Raw genomic sequence first — 27503 nt, 5'->3', positions numbered from 1 at the left:
TGGGAAGTGGAGTGAAAGGACTTCAAGAGGTGCATGGATAGGCCATTTTCTGTGGAAATAATACTAATAGAATGAGTGATGGTGCAATCTCAGACAGGATAATTTAGGATTCCTTGAAAGGAATCTCCCCATCTCCTCTCCTTCCAGCCAGAGAACCGAAAGGGTATTTTCAGAGAACTATTGCCATAAGGACTCTATGATGATCTTTCTGGACAGGTAGCTAGCTATTTAGGTCCTATCACTGTGTACATATAACTTTTATTATTTTCCCTCACATTCATAATTTTTCATTTATTAATGTTGTATTTTCTCTGCAAATCCTTGCCAAATCATGCACCAGTTCTGAGAGATCATTTAACAGCTGTTTCTGGTCAGATTTTGGTTTTATATCTTCAGTATTTTATAGCTTCAGCTAACTTTCCATATTACTATTCACTCTTTCTGAGATCACTTGTGTAAGAGCTTTGTTTAGTAAACATCATTTATTTCTATCTTTTGTTTCAGACATTTAATCTGCAGAAAGATCTTCTCTCATACTCCATGACATGTTCATCTCTTAAGACTGTTTAGAGAGAAATTCTGACAAAAACCTTTTAGGTATCCCCATATAAAACATTTATGTCTGAATGACAAGACTTTTGCATACTTTTAGATCTGAGAATGTATTCCAGAAGCAACCTGACTTCTCACTTGGATGAAACTCAGATGAGTACATAGAGAAGTATCCTGACTCTTGTCTGGATGAAATCTGGGTGACTACCTCCTGTTTCCTCTCTCCAAACCCTATTCTAGAATTAAAAAGAAACTCAGATATACGTACTGGAAATGAATTGCACAATGCTTTGTCCAGGTTTTTGGTCTCAATAACTGGGGAGCAGGGAGAGATCCTGGGGTATACTGTGGCACATGCAGGCCTTGAAGATAAACGTGTCTCAAATTCATCTCCTTTATCTAAATACTTTTTAAGTGTTTGCAAATACTAAACAGTTTGCAGTGCATGTCTGTTGTACACATAAGAAAGAACAGTGAGACTAAGTCAACAAAGAGAATTTAGCAACTGAGGGTACAACTGAGAGCCTCCTGGGCACCTGGCAGATACTATCACCTGTGTTTCTGAAAACCACAGTGACCAAAAAACCAAAACAATCAAACCCAATTAAAAAAATGTTTCCCCATGTTTTAAGGATAAAGAAAGAGAGAAAACACACTTGTGGTAGTAATGCTAAAAGGGAAAGATTACCTCACGGTGATTTAGAAGTTTCTCCAAATCTGCTGCCATTTGATTCTTGACACGCAGCAAAGCTGTCTTTTCTTTATTTAAAAGGCTGGTAGAAAGAGGATAGGAAATGCAGTAATAGCAACAGAAAATCTCTTTTAATCTTGCATTCTGGATGTAACGTGCATTTTCTAAAGATAAACACTGACAACACTGAAAATCTGATCAAGTAATTGTATCAAATGATCCTTCTCTATATTCAAGCATTGGATTTTTTATAAATGGGCCTGAAGGCATTGATATATACAAAATCTTATTTTAGTCAAACAGAAATACTATTAAAAATCTTAATAAAATGTGTTGGATTTTTTTTTTCTCTGAAGATTAATTTAAATTATTAGAATCTTCCATTATTCTCTTGTCATTTCTTCTAAACAAAATGAGCTCGTTTTAGAAGCAAATAATGCTCCTTATGCTTACACTTCTATATCGAACTGTGGATTTCTTTGTTATGTACATCACTAATAGCAGCACACACTGTTCTCTCTGTATCACTTCTTTTGATACTACTGTGTTTAGAGTTCTGAAAATAACAACTATAAGGAAGATACAATATCCCATACAGCTGTGCAGTTTCTGCAGAAAATTTAAATGTGTTTTTGCCATTTCTAATTTTCTATTCCAGGAGAATGCATGTGATCAAGTTTGTCTAGTGAACCAAGTCTGACAACTGGTTTAGCACAAAGTCATGCTTTTACAGCACAATGTCAAATTTAACTTAAATTGTTCTTTGTTTTCATAGCTACAGAACATGAATATTTGAACTGTTTAGCCTACATGTTCTGATTCCAAGTAGCAATTGTAATATAATTAAACATATTTTCATATTTAGCCCCAACACCATTTTCCAACAACAAACTTCAGACTAACGCATGCATAGTGCCCGCTCGTAATCTAGTTTGTTAAAACAGCCTGAGAGATTTTCTTGGAAAACCAATGTTATTTATGCCATTATCATGACTTAACTAAATAGGTTATACAATATAAACTATAACATAAATCAACAGCTATGAAAAATGCAATTCAGCATATGGAATGCAGATGTGTAGCACTGAATACAGGTCAGGAATTCAAAAGCAAATGTATTACAATTTTATAAATGGGATGGAATGGAACTACTTCTTATGTTGCAAACACAAATTATTTAATATTCCTGGTACTTAATCTAGAAATTATCAACAAAATAAGTCAACCTTTTCCTTAATTGTCTGTGTATCATCCGTTGGATTCAAATAAGCAACATTAGCGTTTGCCCTGGAGATTTTCTGGCAGTACCTTGCAAGCTCTGTACTGTAAATTATGAGTGTCAATTCCTTCTAGGCATTTGTTAATTCTCAGAAAAATAGTACACATTGGTGAAATTACTTATTTGTCTTATTTATAAGGAAAGTTGTAACAGATACGAAAAACTACAAAGATATTTTAATAATTTCAAGAGTTTTTTCTGTGATATTTTTAATCATGATAAAATTGCTCTACTATTTTTTCCCTGGGGTTTATGTGTTATGACTTACCAACATTTTCTTGGATTTCTGTACTTCCTAACCACATAAACCAATCCTCTTAGAGAATGACTCACAAACTTATTAGAGAAGCAATAATAAAAATTCCTTTATGCCTTAAATGGTGTACTGAATAAGCATAAACGTAGAACTGTATGATTCTATGACTAAACCAGAAGTTTACATCCAAGGTTCAGTTGCATCTCCAGAACAGAACTTCTGAAACACTATGATGTGACTGATCCATGTAGAGCAGTTGTCATTTTCTTTTCTTACAGTCAAATATAGGAATTAGCCTGCTAGGTCATTCAGTAGCACTTGATGTGCTGTCTGTCATACATACAAATATAGAATTACTAAAGCACATGCAGATTTCTGTCTTCAGTCTTCAGACTTCAGATTTCTGCAATAGTTAGTGCAGTAGTGCTTTTTCTATATGCACTGTGGGTAGAAGGAAATAATTGAAATACTTGTGAAAGAATACTGCCAAAGAGGCGTATACACATTTAACAGGGCAAGAAAGTTGAGTTACCAGACACAATGTTAATAAATTCACACCAAGTAAAGCAGAAATACCTTCAAAAGTTCAATTTTGGGAAGAAGATTGACTGCTTCAGTCCTTGTTATGAAAACATTCTGAACAGGCATCTTGGATGTCAGCAGTCAATGAAGTTCTAGCTTTAAACTACGCTGCACTTCCATCAAACTGTTGTTTAACCTACTCCAGTTTTTGTTGGCAGTGTGACAAATTAGAGAACAGCTTCACACTTGGTTTCAGCTGACGTAAATGAAAACTATTGCTGAAAGATCATCCTTCCCTAGCCACAGAATGGTAACACCTTCTTGTGTTGGTACAAGATTGTTTGTGATCACATGCAGGTCACTTCACTGATCTGGATGGAAGCTGCAGGCTTTCTAAAGTGTATCTTTCACATGGATCACCAAAACAACTTGATTTACCATCAAGAGACTACTCCACAATCTATGGTTCTAGACAAACAAGCTTCTCACACCAGAGCTCAAGGGCTGTAACTTTCATCTGAAGGAACAGGATCTTTGCCATCATTAACTCACCACACTTTTAAGTTTTCATAATATAGGTATGTACTAAAGTACGAGAGTACTAAACATTAAAAGCAATCTTCCAGTGACTTGTTCTGGGGTAAAAACATGTGAACACTTGGGAGAAATGGACTGTGTTGAAGTGATCTAATTTCTCTCCAGTTATTTAAAAGCAAAATAACTGGTTTTAGATTGCAGGTCAAGTGTAGATCATGCTGCACTCCACAGTCCTGCTCACTGACTGCTCCATCCCGAGTCCAGAGAAGGTGCCCTTTGTGATACAACATATAACCATGGCTCTGAAAGTCCAGGTTGGGGAATTAACTGGAAAGTGGTGCTTTTCCTGTCTGACTGGGTTTCCAGAAGAAACCAGAATGTCTGGGAGGAGATTCAGTTTTATTCCATCAGGCCTTCAAATCCTAGCCAGGTATGAACCCAGGTGCTAGGAATGCAGGACTCACCATGGAATGAATACACTTGTCATATACATACACATTGCCCATAGCAACTACTGGCTTGTTTTGTTTTGCTTTACTCAGAATCTAAAGCCAAGGTAACTTGGATATCCTAAGTAAGACAATTGTAGGTCACTTGATTTTTCTGGAGAATGGAGACTAACATTTCCCAGTCCCAGACTTTTGATTTTGGGCAATTAACCCATAATTTAAATCTCTGGTTTAAGTATAGTAGTTACTATCTTGGTCAGAATCTTTTATTATTAGATGTTCTAGATAATATGCTTATGCTGGACACACTAAATAAATGTGGTTTATATATTGCTGGGTTTTTTTATTACTTCTATTCAGTGTGAAAAAGGCAGGTTTCTTTTTCAGTGAACTGTGTACCCCAAATGCTCTAAGAAATAAGGATTGTGCCTCTCTCTTAATTTCATGCTACAGCATGATGAAGTTGAAAACTCAAGTCCAGTCTTCAGTTATTTGTTGCATTTTATGTTCATATATAATTATTACCATCAAAAACCAAACAGAGAAATAGTATATGTGAAGGTTTTGTACATGAAACTGAATTTAGAATGTAGACACATAGTATAGCTATCACTTCTCTGGAAATTACAGATTGATAGCTCAGAGTAGACAGCTAATTTTTAAAGTCTAAGTAAATTTTCTTTTTATATCATGTAGTTAGAAAGGAAGGTATAAAAATTCTGCAAATACAAGTTATTTAGAAGACAGAATACATGAAAAATGTGTGCTCTCTCATTGGTCAGCTAAATAACCACAGATCAGATCTTTAAAGGCATTTAAATTATCGCTTAGCAATTTCAATGAAAGTGCTTTAGGTGGCTTCAGAACTCATGTGTGTCAAGTCCAAATGGGGGAAAAAAAAAAAACTTTTTTTAAATTGTAAAAAAACCCCTAACAACTCTTTTACAGGTCAGAAAACATTGATTTGTATACAAAAATAGATTTATACAATTTGTTCTTTAACATTTATCCGGTAAGTTGCAGTAGTGTTTGAGTAGATTTCAGAAGAATGGTAATCTTCTCATAAGAAGGTCACTGCCCATCCTGTGATGGGAAAAACTCAGTTAACACTATATGCTGAGCTTTATAATGTTTGGATGGCAATTTAAGAACCCAAAATGTTTATGTAAGAAACCTTTCAGTACACAGGTTCTTACTGAGCAAAATCCTTGTGCTGCTTCTAGGTTTGCCACACAGTTAGACTTTTGAAGAGTGCTTTTGGGTAAGTGAACCACTTTTAAAACCACACATCAGTACTGCGAAATTTGAGTAACTGAATTTAAAATAAATACCCTCTCTTTATGAATAAAGTCCTGTTTAATGTCGCCAGTTATTTATAAACCTGCATGTTTTTAGCAGAAAATTATATCCTAAAACTACAATTACTTCACTACACATCTAAGAATGAAACTCAGGTATTTGTTTTCCCACAGCATGACACAGTTACAAGGCATTTCTTTTTAAAAGAAGTGCTAAATGTGGTGTTTTCATTTCTGGTTAAAGAACTGTATGCTAGATAGATTTCTTTATAGTATGAATGAATCATCCTTATATATACCACTGCTCTTATTATCCACTGCTATTTACTATGAGAGTGCTGTGTGGACTAACATAAATGAGAGGTTACTTAACAAAATATTTTGAGATATGTGGACCCCCTATAAACTCACTCTGCAGATGCCCTGTCACTCAAGACCACAGGTTTTGTATTTGAAATATACCTGCAAGTGCATGGCTCAGTGCACAAGCAACATGAGGTGTTCTGCTTCCAGGGATACCTCGGTTCTCTCCACAGCCAAGTGCCAGTACAGCCCATGGCCTGCTGGGAGAATTCTAAGGGAATGGAAAGGAGGGTGGTAGTGAACATAAACGTGGGCAACATCTGACAGTTTCAATTATCCCCAAACAATCTCTCCTTTTATCTTTGAGTCATAATACACTTGTGCTATCACACTTGAATCTAAGCAGTAATGTCACAGACCTGTAGTAACCTGGAGATGGGTTCCTAGGTTGTTCATACCAATAACTAACAGCAGTGATAGCTGCTCAGCTAAATATTTACCCAAACCACAATAGCTCTTGCAGTTCTTGGTGAAGGTATAGCTAAAGATTCAGAGAGCTGTGTGAAAGATACCCAGAACACACTTCTCAGTAAGCCGCCAAATGAGCTCCACAGCTCAGGTGGAATATACTACTTTAAGGCCTTGATTCAAGTCTGGTATCTATTGTAACTATTCCTCTCCTTTCAAGAACAGGTTGGATGGGGCTTTGTGCAACCTAATCTAGTGGAAGTTGTCCTTACCCGTGGCAAGGGGTTGGAACTACATGATCTTTAAAGGCCCTTCCAATACAAACGATTCTGATTCAGTTTGACAACTATTGACAGAAATGACTTTGAATACTACTTGAAGAGTCCTTCCAAGCAAGGAAGACATTTTGATATGGAGGGTCTGAAAGACAGGCTTAGCTCTAGAGGCATGATGCTTGATGGTGAAGGCATGTAAGCTGCTCCAGTTAAAGTGAACTTTGGAGACAATGTTGGAAGACATTTAGAAAGATTAGATTAGATTAGAAAGAAAGATCTGCAGGACTTCTCAAGAGTATTGTAACAAAATAATCTGCCTGAGTCTGTCCCACTCTTCTTGTGGAAATAACTGATGTCAGAAAATGATGCTTCATAGAATGATGCAGGATGGAGAATCCTGAACACATCTGTTTCACGTCACTTCAGCCTATTTTGCAAAAAAAAAACAGTAAAAATATGGCACAAGAAGTCCAAACTAAGGAGATTGCCATCATAGACAGACTTCCTCATAGCTGGCTTGCTCTTGTGCTGATTTCATCAAGGCTGCCTATTTCATCACAGAATAAAAATCACATCCAGTAGCAACCAACAGCCTTCTCAACAGACAATGAAATACAAAGCATGACAGGTTGCTGCAAAACATTTATAAGATGGCAAGAAAGTACTAACCCATCATCATGAGAAATCTGCTGGAACCTAACCACCCTAAGAGTACTTCTAAAAAGATTATTGGCCATCTGTGGACATAAGCAAATTGTAGATTAAGTCTACAAAAGTAAACTCACTTGCAAATTAGTCCTTGCTGATCCCTTCACACTCAAGTGAAGTGAGAGGTGATAGAGAACACTGATACAGGTAACAGATGTGACTGCTCTACTTAGGGAATCCATGACTTACATCATACAGAATCATCTCTCTTGATGAGCAGATGAGTTAAAAACACAACACAAAAAGAACACTCTTCCACCATAGATTCTGCACACTAAGGATAAAGTAAGGAAAAGCATGATCAAGATTATGGTAGCTGTGAAGACAAAACTAAGCACTCATTCTTGATTTTAAGGATGCAGGCATATCAACATTATTTTGTCTGCTATCGAGTACTCTAGTATGAGATTAAAAAAATATGTAAAGAAATCACTAGTATGTTTAAAGGTCTGTCTGAAAACAAGAATCTGAACATTATTTTTCCATTAGCTGTGAAATTGTGAAATTGCTTTTTAGAAATAAAAGTAATGCTAGTGTTGTATGTAAGATTAAAAAAAAAGGCAAACTGTACTTTGTGTAACTGTAGCATAAATTAAGCCTAAATTTAAAGAGGCTACTGCAGAACTATGGAATTAATTATGGTTTTTAAAAAATAATGTTGAAATGGCTTTATAAATATTAACTTTTTCCCTTAGCTCTGAGATACAGAGAAACCAGGCTTCATAAACCATGTTGAGTGTTTTCACTATTACTTTTCTAATAGTACCAACATTATCTGCAGAATATAGGGCCTTCCGTGAGGAGCATTAATTTCCCAAATTTATCCTCTCAAACGTATTCCACACACAAACCAACAAAATGTTGTTTAATAAACCAGGAAAGAAGGATGAGAATAGTGGTCTATATCTTTTGATCCAGCAGAGCGTCACTTGGCATGTGTTTGGTAGGGATTATCATTAATTTACTTAAATCCCATTCTGATTCAGTTCTGGAATAGCTGGGAGCTAGACTGGTCCACAAAGTAATCTGAAATCATATAAAGGATATTTTAATTTAAAACTGTCATCAGTAGATTTCAAAAGGCTATTCTCATGACAAAAGATTGCTGATATGTAATGCTTCTCTGGTTAGAACTCCCTTCCTCTAACCTGCCTCTCAGTTATGGGTAAACAGAGGACTATTTTATACCAGATTATGATTTCTCCTATGCTCCAGGGAATATCAGCTAACCATTTAGGGACTTTGTTTTAAATGTGGAGTTATGAATAGCAAAATTAGGGACTAGTGGTATGTACCAAAAGCCCTAAGTCATTAAGCTGTTTCCAGAAATTTCAGTGGTCTATGAAACCATGGCCAAGTTGAGACAAACTTGTGATAGGGAATAATAGTTACTTTTAGTTTATATGGAATATTAGAAACCACAGGAAGAAACCTCTTACCAAAACATTTGATGTGCTAAGTGTTACTTTTTTGCTGCAAGATGATTAAGGATATTTTAATTTTTTTTGGTCAGATCACTTTCATTTACAGAAGAACAGACTAGTGGTGAGCACATCGCAGCTCACCACAGTGGAGCACTGCTGGTAGGTTTACTATGAATGCTTGCACTGTGATGCAGATCCATCTTCTTCCTTAACCTCAGGCATTTTTGAGGCAAAACCTTCCCTTTATAGTTAATGGAGAGTAACAGGCATCTCCATCCAAAGCAATTTTTGGAGATGCCACTTCCTTCATGAACTACGAAAGAAAGCTGATCTGACAAAGTTCCTCATTTAGGTCCCTTAATTCATAGGCTAAATTTAGGAAGAATATCTGGACATACAGATCATTTGTAATGAGCCATAAAAATTCAAGAGAATCAATGCTAATAGTAATTTAAGTTCTTCTCTATTTTGAAGTTATGAAACATAAACTTCCAGAAATGGCTTCACCTATATACTCCCTTTTCTCCGAGCTTTTGAGAGACTTTTGGACTACTGTGTGAATAACGAAAGATATTTTCATGTTACTGTAATCTAAAAATTTTTAAAAAACTAGTTCTTTGTAAGGTCCTGCATATACAGAGAACGTAGTGATTTCTCATCTCCTGGAAAAGTATAATTTATCTTTGAAGTTTTTTTAATTGTATATCAAGTCTATAAAAATATTTAGAACATTTGATTCTGAAGTAAAAAAATAACTCTGTTCTTACTGAATCGAAGTTAAGCCTCAGTGAAAGATACCTTGTCAGAAAGCATGAATAAATATTTAATTTATTTATAAATGCATTGATTTATGTATAGATTTATCTTAGATAACAGCATTTTTTAGTTATTCCTCAAGGCATAATAAATACTACCCCAAACCATCAAAACACTCTAAACAGATACATATGTAAGACCGTATGTAGGATAAAGTATTTAGCTATGGTGAATCCTACCTTTCCTATTTTCATAGCTTCAGCAGATTTGTTGGAAGACACCTGTATTTTTAATGTAATTGCTTTATAATACAATCACATGAATGCTTCATCATTGTTACCAAATGTTTCCTAAGCCAAGACACCACATAAACATCTAACAATTTAAATGTTGTCTTCTGTATCACAGTGGGACACAGCCCTTAACTTCCCTGAAAATCAAGCCTATTTTTGACTCTGATTTTATTTATTTACTTTTACTTCTATACATCTGGTCTGTCCTTCTTTCCTTTTACTCTTCTGAACTTTCCCCTACTTGATGAGAGCCCTTCTCAGCTCACTTTAAACATAACTGACATGGCTGCTTTTCCAAACCTAAAGCCTCTTTTTCTGACACTACTAGAGAAATCACAGAAATTCCAGTATAACGACCAGTCTTGGTCAATGATGGAGTGTCAACATCTCCTACTTCATGGACAATAACATAGTTGTTTTCTAATCATAAACACGTAAGTGATTTTACTTTCAGTTTAAAATAAAGAAGCAGTAATATTACTGACCTGACATCCTTCTCAAGTTGTGCAATATGCTCTTTCTGTAGACTTATTTGAGAATCTCTCTGTTGCACAGTTTCAATGAGGTATTTGTATGGCTGTTGTGCTTGATTCAACAAAGAATTTGCTCTTTCAAGCTGCCAAAAAAAGAGGTGCTACATTTTATAATTTATGAAGCACAATTACTTGATCATTATTGAATTATAACTGGATATTACTGGTTATTACCAACTGCATCATAATAGAGAAAGTAAACCTGTTATTTCACACAAAAAAGAAACAAACTACACGCAAATTACTATCTAGTGCATCATCCTCTCACACTTCTGTTCAAATTATACAGTATTTTCATTGCAATCATGCTACTGTTCTCTGCACTTCCCTACTCTGCATTTTAAGTCTTTTAATGTAAAAGCTGCCACTGATGAAAAAAAAAAAAGTATTGACAAAGCATCTGTTTGTTCACCTTGTTGACCACAAGTGACTTTTTTAAACCAGTAAACTATCACAATGGAATTTTCAGCTCCGAAATTGAATAAAAATAAAACCACAATAATAATGGAAGAAAACTCCCCTGTCTTCTAATCAATTACTGTATATGAACAATGAAATACAACAGCATGTTTACAAGAGCAGTATTAAATAAGTGTCATACCCATAAGTAGGAAACAATGCTTTCTAGCCCTAATCCCTCAAGAAATTAGGGTCACTAGGTCTAAAAAAGCTTTCATGATATATATGGCTTGCATCTTGAGCAGTACAACAAGATAATTCACTAAAATATATAAAGAATTAAGATAAAACATCAAGATGTAGCTGTTTCAGTAGCAGGAGTACATATAACTCAAGAATACTAACTAGATTCCTTAAACAATAAATTAAAATCTTTTAAAGATTACATGCAAACAGGTCTAAGGAGTGAGTAAGTGTTGAGCTTTCCAATTAGGCAATAAAATTTGTCAATATATTAAACAACTGGCATTTGCCAAAACAGACTAAGGAGCCAGTTGTCCTATTTTGTGCTGTTCCAAAGAAGCAGGGAAAAATCTAGCCCCTTCCTATAGAACTAGACCATTTAAATAATATTTCAAGATTTTCCTAAAATCTGGTTTTTACCTATGTGCAATGTTCAAAACATGAGACTGTATTTCTTTCTTTCTCCAAATTAATTATATTTTTATGCATTTTTACTTCTGCCCTCTCCAGTCAAATGTGCGAAGAACTTACAAAGTAATGGTTCACATTTATTAAAAACCAGAATATAGACAAAATTTTGCTTGCTAACCCTACTGGCCTTACTAAAAGGAGAGTTAACTCCATGTTTTAAAAAGTGAAATGAGAGACAGTAACATTGCACTTCTTAAAATTAATGAAAATCCTTTAGTATTATTTAAAATCATTTGTTCCTCAAGGAAATACCTATTCTAATCCACAGTGAAATTTCAAGTTTATTGTAGAGAAGTAAAAAAAAGATAAGACTTCATCTTCTTGAATAAACAATTATCTTCAATAAACTGATAAGCAATTAAAAAAGCTATTATTTTTCTAAAAGTACAAGCTATCAAAGAAGATATCTTTCAGGAAGACAATAGAGAGTCTTTACATGACAAACAAGAAATTCCAAGACATGGAGTGCTAATCTCTAAGATGGTCTAAAAACTGCAGTATAGGACCTTGAGGCTGCCATTATAGGAGAAAATTAATCCAACTGATCTCATCTGGAATCCTGTTGTTGATAGCCTAAGAACTTTCAAAGGATGCTGTCATCATAGTGTGAAGTTTTCCATTGTTCTCCCTGATAAGAATTAAAGTACTTCAGTTGGAAAAGACAGGTGAGGTGTTGTAAGATTAGTTTGATGACAATAAGTAATCTGTTAACTTGCTCACTTTACCAGCCAAAAAGCATGCTGCTATTATAAAAAAGTTTATTCCTTCCTTTTCCATGGTGCTACTTCACTGCCTGCTTGATTCAATAATTTAAAAAAGGTTGTCATTAAACTGTAATTGATTAAGCATTAAATGCATTTAATGGATCCATTTTACCAATATATACACGGGTATATAAATAAAGCATTATCTTTGAGCAAAAGCATTATTTTTTATAAGCAACTTCGATATCTTTCTACCTCAATATACAAGATTTACTTAAGTATTTATACCATTTTTTTAGGCGATAAGACTAATACTTTGCAACTGGACACTTATTATTTATCCCTGAATGGACATCTCTATCAAGATGAAGGATTTTATCATTGTTCAGCTTGATCTATACTCTTTCTTTCAGAGTGAGATGTAAACCTGCTTTTGGTAAAAACATTTCAGTCAAGGCATACAAAAAAGCACAAATGCAATGTCATGATGTAGGTTGGAAAAGTCCTTCAGCAGCAAGCCAAATACATCAGCTTAGTAACTGTCTTTATTTAGGATATCACTTTTAGTGGATACTGACTCAGGATTTGATTTTTAAGTCACCCAAAGACCTTATTAGCCTTCTAGTCATAAGTGACTCACTATCCATCAGTTCTGGCACTGCTGTTCAAAACATCTGCAAAGTGAATTAATTAAAAAATTTTGATTTGACTCTAAATGTAGTAACTGCAGATTAGTACTTTGTAGAAGCTGATATATAGCCTTCCACTAACTTACACTGAGAATAACACAAAGTGAGTTGCAGAGGCAATAAACTGATTATCACTAGCTGAGGATCTTTCTAGGATCAGGTAATGAGAATTCTTTTATTTTGTTTGTTAATCTTCCACAGCACAAAGTAAGTCTCAGTACCTACTTTAACACTGCAGGTCACTGCTATACAAAGCAACAGAAAGAGGACCTTAAGGGAAAATTCTCTTCTAATGCTGTATCATAGACCTGAAAATAGATAGGATCCTGCAGCCAAATAAAGCCCAACAAAATATAAAGGGAATAAGTGAAGACTGACAAGTTGAGGGTTTTTTAGCGGCTCTTTTCTACAGGGTTCCAGCTTTCAAGCAGGCACATTATATCAGACTTCCATCAAATTAATGAAATGATGGAGAAGTCAATATTTTCTTCTTGGTCAGACCTTCCCACAAGACCATATTATTCCTTTCTATAAAGCTCAACAGCATCTGGGTGTGGGCAGTTCAAGAATCTTAGAAAGAGCATCCACTGCAGTTATTTTTCTTTACTTCCCTCCTTTAAAGAGCTTAAAAAAATTCTATCATAAATGCTGCTATGAAATCCAAGTATTTAATCCAAGTTCAAAAGAAAAGTTAGTCCAATCACTTTGGCATCAACTTCCGATCCATGTTCTAGATTTCATCTAGATGACTGAACAAATGGTCAATCAAAAGAATAATGATGGATTACCTGAGAATTCTGTAGTCTACAAGACCTGTTTTGCTCTTCTAATTTTTTTTTTTTTTTATAATAAAAAAAATCAAGACAGACAATAGCTTGGAGCAAAAATCTATCCCAGTTCAGGGGATGCAGTGAAGACAGCAAACAGAAGATTAAGAACTTTAACTGTAAAAAGAAATATAATAAAGAGCAATCAATGTAGTATATGAAATACAGAAATTGTATGAGGGGAGCTACAGCTTCAAGGGGAAAATTGATACAAGCACACAGAGAACTCTTAAAGCACAAAAAAAATGGGAGGAAATAAATCCCAGAAACAGTACAATCCACTATGGCAGAGATACGGTAAAACTGTATCCTGTACTGAAGAAAATAGAAGTTTTCAATAAAGTTTTTGCCGTCTATTTAAAAAGAAGTCAGATTATGAATTTCCGTAATGTGAAAACGATGAGCTACTTTCCATTCCACTAATAACAAGTGTAAACTCTTTCTGCATGTATTGCAGTTATCCTAATTTGTAATTACTATGACATTAAAATGTATCTCTTAGCCACATTCCTGAAACAGACTACAAAATTCCATATAGTGGCAATACCTAATAACAAATGTCAAAGTTCTTTGGTTCCTAAGAAGAACTTAGGAGACACTCCTAAAAATATTTTTAAAGAATTACTTTGCCCCAATTCTAGGAAATTTCAAGTTGAGTTTTGTTGGGTGTTTGTTCACCATGTCAGTGTAATACGTGATTTCAGTCCTTGTATACAGAATTTTAAGAGATCATGAAATTACACTAATTGTAACAAAGTAAAAAAAGCCAAAGCTTTTTTTTAAAAGCAGCTTAAACATTCTCTTGATTTCTAGATTTTTATATTCAAAAGACTCAAGAAGTGAACAATGTAGAAAAGGACTTAGAGTAATACCTTCAAAAGTGATTTAAGAGAAGAGCTGTGTAAAAATAATGAGGTATTCATTGAACAATCAACTATCAAACAGAACAAACTTGTTTGGCTAGCTGGTCTTCTATTCAGAAATCAGAACGTTGTCTGTCTGGCTTACATTCTTGTTTAGCCTGTAAAGTAATCCCTCTTTTGATCTTCGTTTCAAGATACAATATAAACTTCTTTGAAAACATTTAACATAGAGTTTTGGTTAATTATGAGGCAATTTTTTGACATCAAATAGATAATAAACAATGTTTAGAAAATATTTCATTTTATGGACATCTGTTCTGCAATGTTTATAGCCTCTACAGACATTATTTCTTTTGTAGCAGTAATTTACCTCTTGTGAAATCTGTGTTACTTGTTCCTTCTGATGTTCCAGATCTTTTACAAGCAACGAGTTCTGCTTTTCTAGTTGCAGCAACCTCCTTGCCAAGTGAACACTGTGCCAATAAAAAGCAAGCTCAAGTTGAATTTTTTCCAAAATATGCAAAAGAAATTCTCACATTTATACTTTCAAAATTTGATTGCCTTATTTTTTTACCAATGCTTAAACACTAATATAAAAACTATATAGTGAAATAGGCAGAGTGGTCAAAGTCAGAACAATGAGAATATTACAAAATTGAACAGCACTGAAATAGGATTCCCACAAGTTACACCAATGTAATATATTTTGCAAAGTAATTACCCATATAATTTGTACAAAGCTACACAACTGCAATAATAATGTAAAAATGTTCCAAGTAATTTTGAGTATTTACTTTTTAGCAGCTTTAGGGAACCACTGTAAATGGCTTCTCCTTAGATTTTTTTTTTAAATGCACGTTAATATAAATTTTGTAGAACACTGAAAAAGAGTGGTATTGTACAATTTTCAAAGAAGAGGTAAAATAATTTTGTCTGACATTTAATATGCTAAATAATCAAATGTTATTGCCACTTCAAAACAACAACAACTCTTATGCATGTCCGTAATTTAACTTAGAAGTGAAGAGAAAACATTGAGTATCTCCAGAGATGGAGACTCCACAGCCTCCCTGGGCAGCCTGTTCCCAGTGCTACATCACCTTCATGGTAAGAAGTTTTCCTCATATTTAAACGGAACTTTCTATGTTCCAACTTGTACCCAACACACTCTTGTTTATGCAACCTAGGATTCCATTGGCCTTCTTGGCAGCAAGGGCACAATGCTGGCTCATGAATAATTTTCTGTCTGTCAGGACTCCAAGATCCTTCTCTTTCAAACTGCTTTCCAGCAGATCCACCCCTAACCTGTATTGGTGCTTGGTTCTTTCTTCACAGGTGCAGGACTCTACTCTTGCTCTTGTTGAACCTCATGAAGTTCTTCTCTGCCCAACTCTCCAATCTGTCCAGGTCACACTGAATGGCAGCACAGGCCTCTGGAATGTCAGCACCACTCTCAGTTTGGTATCATCAGCAAACTTGCTGAGGATACTCTGTCCCTTTGTTCAGATCATTGATTAACATGTTGAACAAGACCAGATCGAGTACGATTCCTGGGGGACAGCACTGGTTACTGGCCTCCATCTTAACCCTGATCTGTTGATCACTACTCTCTGAGATCTGTCACACGGCCAGCTCTCAATCCACATATGACTAAGTCTCCAAATAACGCATAGCAAAGTGTTAACCAGTTCTTGACCATGATATTGAATCTGTAAGCGTGTAAGTGGTCTAAAGCAGACCAACAGGGAGATTTTATATACCCTCAAGCTGAGGATAATGTAAAGCTAGATAAGTGTATAAACTTTCTCTGAAAATTTGACCAGTCTACCTCAACCTTCTCTTCAGTAAAAGGGAATACATTTTTAGATTTAACAGTTAAACCATGATAGACAGAAGTCTTAATGTTTTTAATCTGTGTTACAAACCTACCTTACAATCTTTTACCTTGTATGAGAAGAATTACCTGAAACTTAAGAGCACCTACTAAGAGCTTAGCTCTTTCTAGAGTGAGCATCAGATTGTATAAACAGTAACTAGGAAAAGAGATAAAATTAATTCTCCAATTAGTTATTTGGATTTTTATTTAGGAGGTATGAGATGTGCGTTAAGATCTCATCTACTACAAAAGAAAAACAAAACCCTTCTCTGATAGCTCTAGTTAGGGATTTCATATATCAGTTGTTGGAGTGCAAGGGGAAACATGGATAACTTCCCATGGCAACTTTGGGAATGTAGCCCATCATAATTTTTCCAACTACAACTATTCAGTGAACTTGACCTGAATTTGTGAGAATTTAAAGATAAATACAAGCATATATTTAAAGTATGCTTCTCAGTGTGGTTTTTGACCATTTTACATTTAAAGCAAAGGCACAAAAGGACTGATCTGCAAAGACATCTTATTCTGGAAAACTTTGATTCCCACTATACTAGAAAAATGATGCAGTGCTCAAGAATGTGTTAAGTTGTTGTTAGCAAACCACTAGAGTGTTCCTAGTAGTATTCTGGCATTTACTTATTAACACTTTCCCAAAAGGTTCCTAGGCATAGCTGAAGAGTTAGCATGGGCCAGCAATCATGGCCAAGATGTAGTTAACATGCAGCTAACCTTCACCAAGAGGGTAGTTTTATGGAAGTAGGCTACTACATGCCATTTGGTCTCAATGCTTCAGAATGTTCCTAGGCATGTTTCATTTACTAGTATAGGTGTATGGTGCCTATACCTGAAGTAATGAAATAGTTGTTTCTGGCAAGCAGGTGAAGAGCTATAGATCCCATGATGCACCATGCTTGAATACTGCTTTTGTACAAAGTTTCAAAGACTGAAGTGCATATTGTGAACTTAAAAGAGCTCTTAATTTAGGATCCCAAATGTCTGGAATTAAACAGCAGGTAGCAGACTTAAAAAATAAGATTAATCATATTTGTAATAGATCCTCTTTTCCTTGAGCAATCCTGAAGAGCAGAAAACTTATCTGTGTTTCTTCAATAGCTCTAAACATAGAAGTTAGTGACACAGAGACTTTGCTTTAAAGCTTAGGAAGTCAAAGGCATCACACACACATTTTCTGCATGGCCGTTTTCCTTGAGTCAGAACAGCAGCAAGTAAATTTTCATGGCATTTTTAATCTTCTCAATTTTAAAAGATAAAGAAAATCTGTGAAGTCTCCAACACCATTATGAAAGATTAAATCAGCTTTATCTACCAATGCCTTTTGGAACAAAAGAGGAGTAAATGAGGTATTCTGATAGAGCCACTTCCAAGCTCAGAAAGTGCCTTCCAAGCATATCTGAAATACTGGCTTATTGATAATCAAATTCTTCAATCAAAGTTGCTTCAGCAGAATTCTTCTATATGTAAATAACCCAAACTGAACCTAATAAGGTGGGGGAAAAGAAAGATCCAAGCTGAAAATTAGAAATGCCCCCAAACTATTGACAAAGGAGGAACTGAAGTTTTTAGGAAATGATGCTATACAACTCTCAACATACTCCTAAAACAGACACATAACAGGGTTATGGAGTTTCTAGCCCCCCACTCCTTTTTCTTTTTTTCTTCTTGAATCGTATGCAATATAAAAATAAATCTTAAAAGGAAAGACTCTGAAAAGGCTTAAAAATATGAAAGAGCAAATGAAGCCATGCATGCTAAAGTTAAGTACCACATAAAATCTGTATGATTTCTGCCAGGAATATGTAACTCAATGCACAACAGGTCTAATCTGATTGACAATCATATTGATAACACTTACTTGAAAAACAACTATAATGGACAGAGTAAGCAGAATGTGGTCCATAAAACTGTTGCAAACACAAACAGATCATCATTTGCCCTTAATTCTCTTAGTAACAGTTGATGAGAAATATTCCTTGTCATGGAGGAAGTGGGGAGTTAAGAGGACAGAAACTACTAAAAAAACCTAAACCTTGTAGTAAAAAACAGCTGGACATGACAGCACTTCCAGCTCCTGAAAGACAGGAATATACATTGTGAAGGTATGGTGAAGGTTTGCTCTGTCTGCATTCTCTTCTTTGCCGAAGAAATAAAATTGGAATCAGATCCTGTATTTCTAAAGATGAAATAGTGATGCTCTGAAATCTTGGCATTCTTAATTTCCTGACAGATATATTTTTGTTACAATGACATAATTTTTAGGGTATTTAAAACTTATTTCCTATTATATAAGTGTAAACAATGCAACGTTTGCTTTAACAGCTGTTTAGTTTTATACATTTAAAATTCATCTTCATGAAAGATAATGAAAAAATATATTAAAATGACCTACAAAAATACATATACGCTCATTTATATGCATCAAACACATTTAATAGGTCCTAGTCTTCATTCTACTCCTGTAGACTGAAGTAATCAAACAGTTCTTCATGTTAACTAAACTGGCTTGATTCTAAGACAAAACATAATGCACATAAATTCATTTACTTTATCTTGAACAATTAGATTCAGGAGGTGCTTTTTTACCTTTGCTTTAGTCGTCTTTTGGCTGTTGTAGGAACATTTGCACCATAGCCATATGAGAAAAGAACCCTTTCAGCTTCAACTTCATTTTCCACTGCAAAAAAAATTGCAGAAAGGTACTGTAGAAGAACATTATTACAGTGTAAGAACTTAGAAGTTTTTAACTATAAATAGAATTGCTTAGTACACATGCACAAACATTTTTTCTATAAGCTACATTTTCAGTTGGAGTAATCTTCTGGACTTGAGCGGAAGAATTCAAAATTAGCATTAAAACAGTGTCAAACATTATTTTCTTACAACACTGGTAGGCCTTACATTAACCAGAAAAATAAGAAGTGAAAGAGTTACACAAAAGGAAAGTAAAAGCATTCAGTGTTCTTAAATATTCATGCTATTGGCATAGTCACAAATACATATTAATAGTAGAATTTTAACTTAGCAGTACAAGGTTAGGTTTCTTAGTCTCTTTTTCTAAGAATTAATTTTCTGTGCCTACATGAGGAACAAGAGGAAGATAAAACTAGGGAGTGCTTAAGCCAGATGGACATAAACAAGTCCATGGGACCAGAAGGGACAGACATGAGATTGCTCAGGAAGTTAATGTCACTGTGAGGCTGCTCACTTTTGAAAGACAGTGGTGATCAGAAATTTCTTATAACCTGAAGGAAATAAATGTCATACCCATTTTCAGAGAAGGAAAAGAAGGAGATTCTTATGTTTATGCAAAGTAAAAATATTCAAAATAATCTTTGCCTTTATAGATGATTGATTTCTGGAAAGGTATTTCTAAGGTTTTAAAAATCATTGTAATTGCTTTGAAAAGAAATCCAAGTAGCAGCAAGATTAAAATGTAAACAGATTTTAATATTTCAGCTTGTGAATTCAGGTTTCCTCTCTTCTGTAAGATAAAGTGGGCACAGAAAATAAATTAAAAAAAAAAAAAGATAAAAGAAAAACAGAAAAACAAGTATGCCTCTGTCTGCAGAGGCAGAGACAGGGAAACAGAGTAGGGGTCAAGAGAATGGGAGACTGGCGGGTGTGTAAGAGTGAAAGGGAGCAGAAGTGACCACTAGCCTAGGCACCACATAACAGCTTTGATGAATCGAGTAGTTGACAACAGGAGAACAAATTTAGGAAATGACATGACAGTCCTGACTCATCTTTCCTAATGCTCAAGTGCCTCAAGATCAGAAGTACTTTCTACTCTCAACAACCTGCACAAAGCTATGGCTTCTTTCTTCACTTGTCTAATATCCTTTTAATGCTATTTTAAACAAGGATTCTTAAAACACATTTAGGAAGATAAAAGCCTCTAGTAGAGTACTTGTGAAAAGTCACATATCTAGTTACATGAGAAACAATACAGAAATTCTGTAAGTATGACAGAAAAAGTTTATTGACATGGCAGTACAAAGGCATTAGAACTTCAGATTTTCAAGGCTGTCTTTGTTATGACTGGGAATTCTGCAGTGTCTTAAATACCTCTGATTCAGAAAAAATACAACAAATAATTTAACCTGCCTTTTTCCTAATCCTTCTTTTTGGTCACAAATTCAGTGTTGTATATCTCAAAAAATGTCAGTGAGATTCTGCCTTACAAATTCAATATCATATGTCAGGAGTGTCCATGCAAACGTCAGGTTGTGAAGACAAACACAAAAATTTGGAAAAGTTGAAGATACCAAGGCAAAGTAATCTGTATCACTGTGTGCTTCTATTATCTTCTTTTAAGTGTTTCCAGGCTCTTCACCTGATTTTGTGGTGTGAAATACACACTTTACAAGTTAGGGGACATTTATTAACAGATTTTACACTACTTAGCAAAAAGGTGCCATTGTGAGGATACAAATAAATACTTTTAATCCTCCTGATTCTGCTCAGAAGTTCACCTTGCTGCCGGAATTCAGTCTTAATTATTATTAATCCTAACTTTCAATATCAAATATACTATAATACTAGTAAGATAAAACAATGTCAGTTACTAAATAGAAAGTATACTGAAATAATATTGAACTATAGCATCCTTTTTCCTCCAGCAAAACCAGAAAATAATTATGTTTTTACAAAACAGTTCATTTGGAAACTTTCATTTCTTTAAGTCATATTCTGTAGCATAGAATATAAACTACAATTAAAATACATACTCAAGAAGTAGTTAATGATTTAGTTCAGTAAGAAACTAAACATGCATAAGAAAATGTAAATAATTCTAAATAAAAAACAGGATTCTGAACTACATCTTCTTGAAAAAATGAAATAAGGTCCAAAAATTCTGTGTTAGTACATAAATACACCTTAGGCAAGTTTATAGATACATATACACACACAAACAATTAAAAAAACTGAAGACTAAAACATAGGCATGTATATAGCAAACATGCTTCGGTTCAGATTGGAACCTTTGAGTAGTCATGCCATTATAACAAGCACAAGCTGCAGTGTATGAAATTAATAAAGTATGTACAGTCAACACTTTATGCCAGTATCATACACTTTGCTCCACTATTGTTTATATATAAAGCTTATGCAATGATCTTCTACCTGGAAAAAAATATTTACAAATTGTGAATATTTTTTGGAGCAGCAAAGAAAGAGAAAAAGACATGAAGATACATTAATTAGTTTGAAATCTTAAAATGTCCTACTCTGTTTACACATAGGCTAACAGACTGCATGATTAGAGTCTTAGTTTCCAAATAAAAATTACTTGCTTTGTGGATTCATTTAGGCTGACAACCAAATCAATAGAGTTTCCACAGATATTTTGCAGTATTTGAGAACAGATATTGTTATTTTTGCCAACCAGAGACAACAATTTTCAGGAGTAATCAGGCCTCAATTGAATACAGGGTTTAGTACTTGGAAGAGACTGTTATGCCACAAGCTGTTCCATCCCTGATTCATTAAATCGTACATTAATCACTGTACTGTATTATGAAACCTGTAAATGTCTGTCAACAAAGAAGGCTTCCTGGTATTCAAAGTATACTTAAACAATAGGAGAATCTGAAAAAACTTCTCTATTTATAATGGATTATTATAATTAAGAAAAGAGAAATAATGGGAAAGAGAAACACTGAGATTATTTTTAATATCCATAAGTCTAAGTTCATGTTTATTTGATACATATTTACAAATACATTTAGAAATCCATCATTAATATTTTCTATCAAAATAATGACTGCATCTTAATTGTCAGGAATAATGAGGGAGAATGACAGGCCCTGTAATACTTTCCAAGTGCCAAGAGAAACAAGACATCTTGTCCTAATGCCAGAAAGACCTATAGATACAATACAATTTGTGACAGAACTTACTCTCTGCTGTCTGCACTATTATCTCATCAAGCTCTTTTTCAAGTTTTTCATAAGTATCTAGCCTTGCTTGAAGCTCAGAATTCTGTGTTTGAAGTTCAATAATGTGTGTTTCACTAGAAGACTGAAGACTATAAAATTCCTTAGTAAGCACCTGTGAGAATGAAGAACAGCAAGATCAGGGATTCAGCATTACAGCTATTTATGAAAGAAGCAAAACATAATAATTGCAAAATGCTTAAAGGTATGATACTAAATATTTAATGTAACTTTTGCACAGGAAAGATTAAAATACTTTAAAAAGCAGTTATTTTTTCTAACTGTATTTACCTTGCAAAGGTAATAGATGCACATCTATTTCCTACAGCCTTAGTAGTTCTAAGAATCTCTCTGTGAAAAAGCTACCAGAATTTTAAAGGAAAGTTAAGAAAAGCAAGAAAGGAACTTAAAAAATTAAGAATTCAGTCAAAAGGAACAAAAATAAAAGATTCAGATATCACATATTTAAATTCTGCAAGAACATTTCTTAATGAAAGTGCACTGGTTTCAAAGCATCTCTCTAAAGAGAAAAGGAAGTGCCAGAAGTATTACTAGAACTGAATGCCAAATATTCAAGATGTTATTCAGATCAAATAAATATCCACAATGAAATGGAAATAAAACTCAAATTAAACCACCTTCTCAAAGTTTAGACATGTCTGTGCAATCAAAAATCTGTTTAGCAACCTCAAAGTCTAGCAAAACTGGCACTCCCAGTGCTCATGACCACAACTAACCTCATCAGCCAGGATCTGAATGTCCCAATACAGACAAAACAAGAAATTACATTTTATCTAAAACTCTCTAATTGTTTCCACTCTACAGTTCCTTTTCATAAACACCCAAGGCAGGTTCAGCACTAGAAATGCGGGGACGTGAAGAACAGAGCATCCTTCTCCAAAAAATGAAGGCTGACATAGCTGGAACTTGGAAAAAAGGTTTTTATTCTGTCCCGTCCAGTTTGTATCCTGACGTTTTAGACATACACTATGAATCTCACCTAAATCTCACAAATTAGACTCAGTGATATGACCAACTTTGCACAGGTTAATACATTTTGTTTTAAAGTGAGTTTGCTCTGCTGAATACTGGACAACTTCCCAATACTAAAATAGATAAACAGGATATGACACATTTTTGAAAGTACATGCTTGAAAGTTAATAAATTCTAAGGTTGTTTAAATAAAGAGGTCCAAGTCATTCAGCTCTTTGAATAATAAATAATAGTAAATAGGTGCATGGGATGCAGGTGCCCAGGTGCTGGCAGGGGGCTCCATGGTCACCTCTGTGAGGAGAGGCCAGGGCTGCCCCGGGCTGGACACAGATGGTTCCAACTGACCCTCCACAGAGCACAGCTGAGCCCCTTGGCCAAGGTGGTGGCAACTCAGGGAAAGTGTATTTAAAAATGCTGCATTGCAGTGAGGAGTAAGGGGAAACAGTGTGAAAAACAGCCTTGGTGTAGACACCAAGGTGGGATGAAGGAGGGAGGAGATACTTTAGGTGCCAGAGACAATTCTCTTGCATCCCACGGAGAAGACCACAGTGAAGCAGGTTGTCCTACAGATCATGAAAGACCACACCAGAGCAGATATCCACAATGCAGCCCATAAAAGACCCCATGCTGGAGCAGTCCATGTAGGATGCACACCAGAGCAGAGTAAAAGTGTGAAGAGGAAGGAGTGGAAGAGAGGAGCTGCTACGGATTGACCTCCATCCTCTCTATGCTGCTCCGGGAGGTAGAGGAGTCAGAAACGAAGGAGGAAAGTTAAACCCAGAAGAGAAGGGGGTGGGGAAAGATGTTTTAGTTTTTGTCTCTCACCATCCAAATCTACTTAAATTGGTAAAATTAATTTTCCATGGATCAAGTCTGTTTTGCTCATGATGGTAATTGCTAAATCACCTCCTTATCTTTATGTCAACTCCTAAGCTTTTTCAGCTTATTGGCTCCCTTGTCCTCTTGGGGAGGGGAAGTGAGAGAGTGGCTGGGTCTGGCAGCTGGTCAAGGTCAACCGACCACAACAGGATTAGCAGTTGGGTCTTTTTGATGCTGTATACATCATGCTCTCTTTGACTTCATAGAATCATATAGTTTGGGTTGGAAGATCACCTAGTTTCCAACGCCCTGGCCATAGGCAGGGACAACTCCCACTAGATGAGGTTGCTCAGAGTCTCATCCAACCTTTCCTTGAACACTTCCAGGGATGAGGCATGCACAACTTCCCTGAGCAACCTGTTTCAGTGTCTCACCACCCTCATAGTGCAGAATTTGTTCCTAGTGCCCAGCCTAAATCTCCGTTCTTTCAGTTTTAAGCCGCTATCCGTTGTCCTATCACTACCTGCCCTTGTATAAGGTCCCACTCCAGCTTTCTTGTAGGATCCCTGCAGGTACTGGAAGGCTGCTCTAAGGTCTCCCCAGAGCCTCAAAAAATGTGAGTATTTCTTCCAGAATTACGTATCAATAAAAAGGTTTTTTATTATGTAACAGTGCTATTGCAAATCTTAGCTTTTAATAATAATACTGAATTCACCGTAACTGCTTGGGTACAACTGTCTTCTTTCCCAACAGTAATCACTTAGACTGACATAAGCAGTTTTGTGATACAAGCATGTATGTACCTCTCCAGGAGAGTTTTACCTTCTTCCTCCCCCCTACACCTTGTTTTCCACTGAAATGGTCAAACTTAAAAAACTGAAGCTGATTCTAATGTATATAGTAATTCAGTCATGTATGTTCTTTGCTAATTCTTCCCCAAGGTTTTCCATTTTACGTTCTAATTTATAACAACTATGTAACACCCTGTAAAGTGTCCCTTTATATAACATACCTCCAGCTTTCTCTGGTATTTCTCGCATTCCATTTGGCACTGTGAAAGGTTCTTAGCTGTTTCTTGTTGCACAAGTTGAACATGTTCACTTTCAAAGGACTTCAACTTACTTTGATGAAGAAGTTCAGCTACTTTGCTTTCTGTGCCAAGCTGCATTTGTCTATACCTAAAAGAAAAAAAAAAGAAAACAAAGTTTTGATGATTTCTCTTTGTTATGGGTATACATTTCAGAAATTAATACAGTATTTATAAGAGTTTAGTAATCATCAGGATGGTTATCTATGTAACTGTTGTAACTTGTTCGAAACATCAATAGGAAAACTCAATACTATAATAACAACAAAACAGTCCATGGCTTTTCTGAATATGTGGTTAATGCACAATCAAATTACAATGACCTTACAGTATAACTTCTTTTTTCAAAATGTTAGATCAATATGAGCCTCCTTCTCAGTAAACAAATATATGCATTGAAGTATATTAATGGGAAAGATACTAAGGAGATGATCTCTCATGTCTTCACCATCACATATTACACGTGATAGGGAGAAGTGGTATTAGACATCAGTGATATGAATAGCACAGCCCTTGAGATATCTCTTTGGGGGGAATATCATGGATATCAGCTACGTTGCTTTTTCCCATACCCAAAAATATGAAGAAACATCAGACCACAATGATGTATCAATTTCCACAGTCATTCAAAACCACAGGTCCTTCTCTAAAAGCAGAAATTAAGCATATTTTTGAGAATATCACTATAAGGTAACTGTAAGTGACAGGTAAGTAATATACCATGTGTAAGTGGACTTTGTTCATTTGACTCGTTATACTTACCAGATAATCTCAAATAGGAGGGGTAAAAAAGATTCCTGACAGAATACTGAATTACTGGGATGTAGAAAATGAGGGTGATATGAAGAACAGTATAAAACCTTATGAATTTTATCATTAAATTCAAAAGCGATTTTTGCAAAGCAAATCACAGGTTGTAAAAAATTATGCTAACCATAGATATAAAACCATGAACTCCTAGCTGACTGTTCTCATTCATGAGGGGGATCTTGGGGTTGCACTAGATGAAAATTTTGACTCAGTTTTACATAATGGTCAAACCCAACATTTTGGGAATTACTGTGAAAGCAATAGAGAAAAGATAGAATTCACCACGTCAAAATTCTGTTCTTTTGCCTGCATACTGAATGCTGATTACTGCTGTAGTACTTCATCTCACAAGGAATTTAATAGTACAGGTAAAGCTTCAGAGAAGGGTAATAAAGATTACCTTTGACAGCCAACAACATCGTGCACTTAAACGGTTGCACTGTGTGGAAGAAATTAAGTAAACTATAACTTTACAGCTTGGAAAAAAGATGGTGTAAAGAAAAGGAAGAAATAAGAGAGGCCTGTAACATCTTGAGCAGCATGGTGAATGATAATGGGAATCAACTGTGTTTTCCAACAGATTAATGAGAAGGCATCTAATAAATCTAGCAGATGCAGAATCAAAACAAATAGAAGTCACTCTTCACACATGAAAGCTGTGAAATTCCTTACCATAAGATGCTGTGGATGCTAAAAATTAACACTTACTCAGGAGGATACTGTACAAAATCACAGCAGAGAAATCCCTTGGCAACTATTAAATGCAAGATGGTATTACTTACACAGAAATCTCTTAACAACAAATTGTTAGAATGCCAGATAAACCTTTACTCTAACCCAGCATGGCTGTTATGTTAGCTGTAATTTGTCAAATAGCAGTTGCAACACAATTCCATCCTGTTTAAGAACCTGATCTTTAGGTTGGATTGAGAGTGTTTAACAAAAACAAGGGGATTACTTCCAATATTGTCCCTGAGGATTTCAGATGTAGGAATGTTTCTAAGGCACAGAGAGGAAGCAGGTGTCTTTATGATGCCCTTTATAATCACTCTGGAGACATCTATGTACAAGTAAACAGTCCGATGCATGAATGAGACTGTTCCCACGCAGGCTGCGTGAGCAGAGATTCAAAGTTCTCCCTACTGAGCTCATGAAAAGGTCACTCTTCTCACAGCAATTCTATTTTTCAATAATATGACATTTGTTCTCAAACAGAGTTACTGCACTGAAACTACTAAATGCCAATTATTTATGTGGTTATTGACTACTGCTGTCAATTTTGCTTGAGGACACTTTTCAAGTGCTGATACTTTAAGTATTCAACCACTGACTCTATGTTCTTATTTTCATTTGAACACACAAAAAATAGTTTTAGTACTCTTACATTCTCCATACTTTGTACATGATTGGCTGCAGACAT

The 27503-nt window shown here is 35.2% G+C and overlaps 1 protein-coding gene across 4 annotated transcripts in view; it reads right to left on the bottom strand.

The window, feature by feature from the left end:
* Window positions 1-27503, bottom strand: part of PIBF1 (progesterone immunomodulatory binding factor 1) — a 113706-nt gene that overhangs the window by 20656 nt on the left and 65547 nt on the right. For 2 of the 4 annotated variants that reach the window (XM_051638287.1, XM_051638278.1), the window contains exons 11-16: window positions 25199-25364; window positions 22338-22488; window positions 19021-19111; window positions 14911-15013; window positions 10297-10427; window positions 1241-1325 (exon numbers count right to left, since the gene is read on the bottom strand). In XM_051638287.1, coding sequence (XP_051494247.1) covers window positions 1241-1325; window positions 10297-10427; window positions 14911-15013; window positions 19021-19111; window positions 22338-22488; window positions 25199-25364 — 727 coding nt within the window. The remainder of the gene's footprint in view (window positions 1-1240; window positions 1326-10296; window positions 10428-14910; window positions 15014-19020; window positions 19112-22337; window positions 22489-25198; window positions 25365-27503) is intronic. The other 2 variants (XM_051638302.1, XM_051638295.1) reach the window with 2 other exon arrangements.

The sequence above is a fragment of the Apus apus genome, chromosome 1, assembly GCF_020740795.1.
Source record: "Apus apus isolate bApuApu2 chromosome 1, bApuApu2.pri.cur, whole genome shotgun sequence".
In the NCBI taxonomy this organism is placed as follows: domain Eukaryota; kingdom Metazoa; phylum Chordata; class Aves; order Apodiformes; family Apodidae; genus Apus; species Apus apus.
Note: the sequence above shows the minus strand (reverse complement) of the source record. Positions and strands in the feature narration are given on the sequence as shown.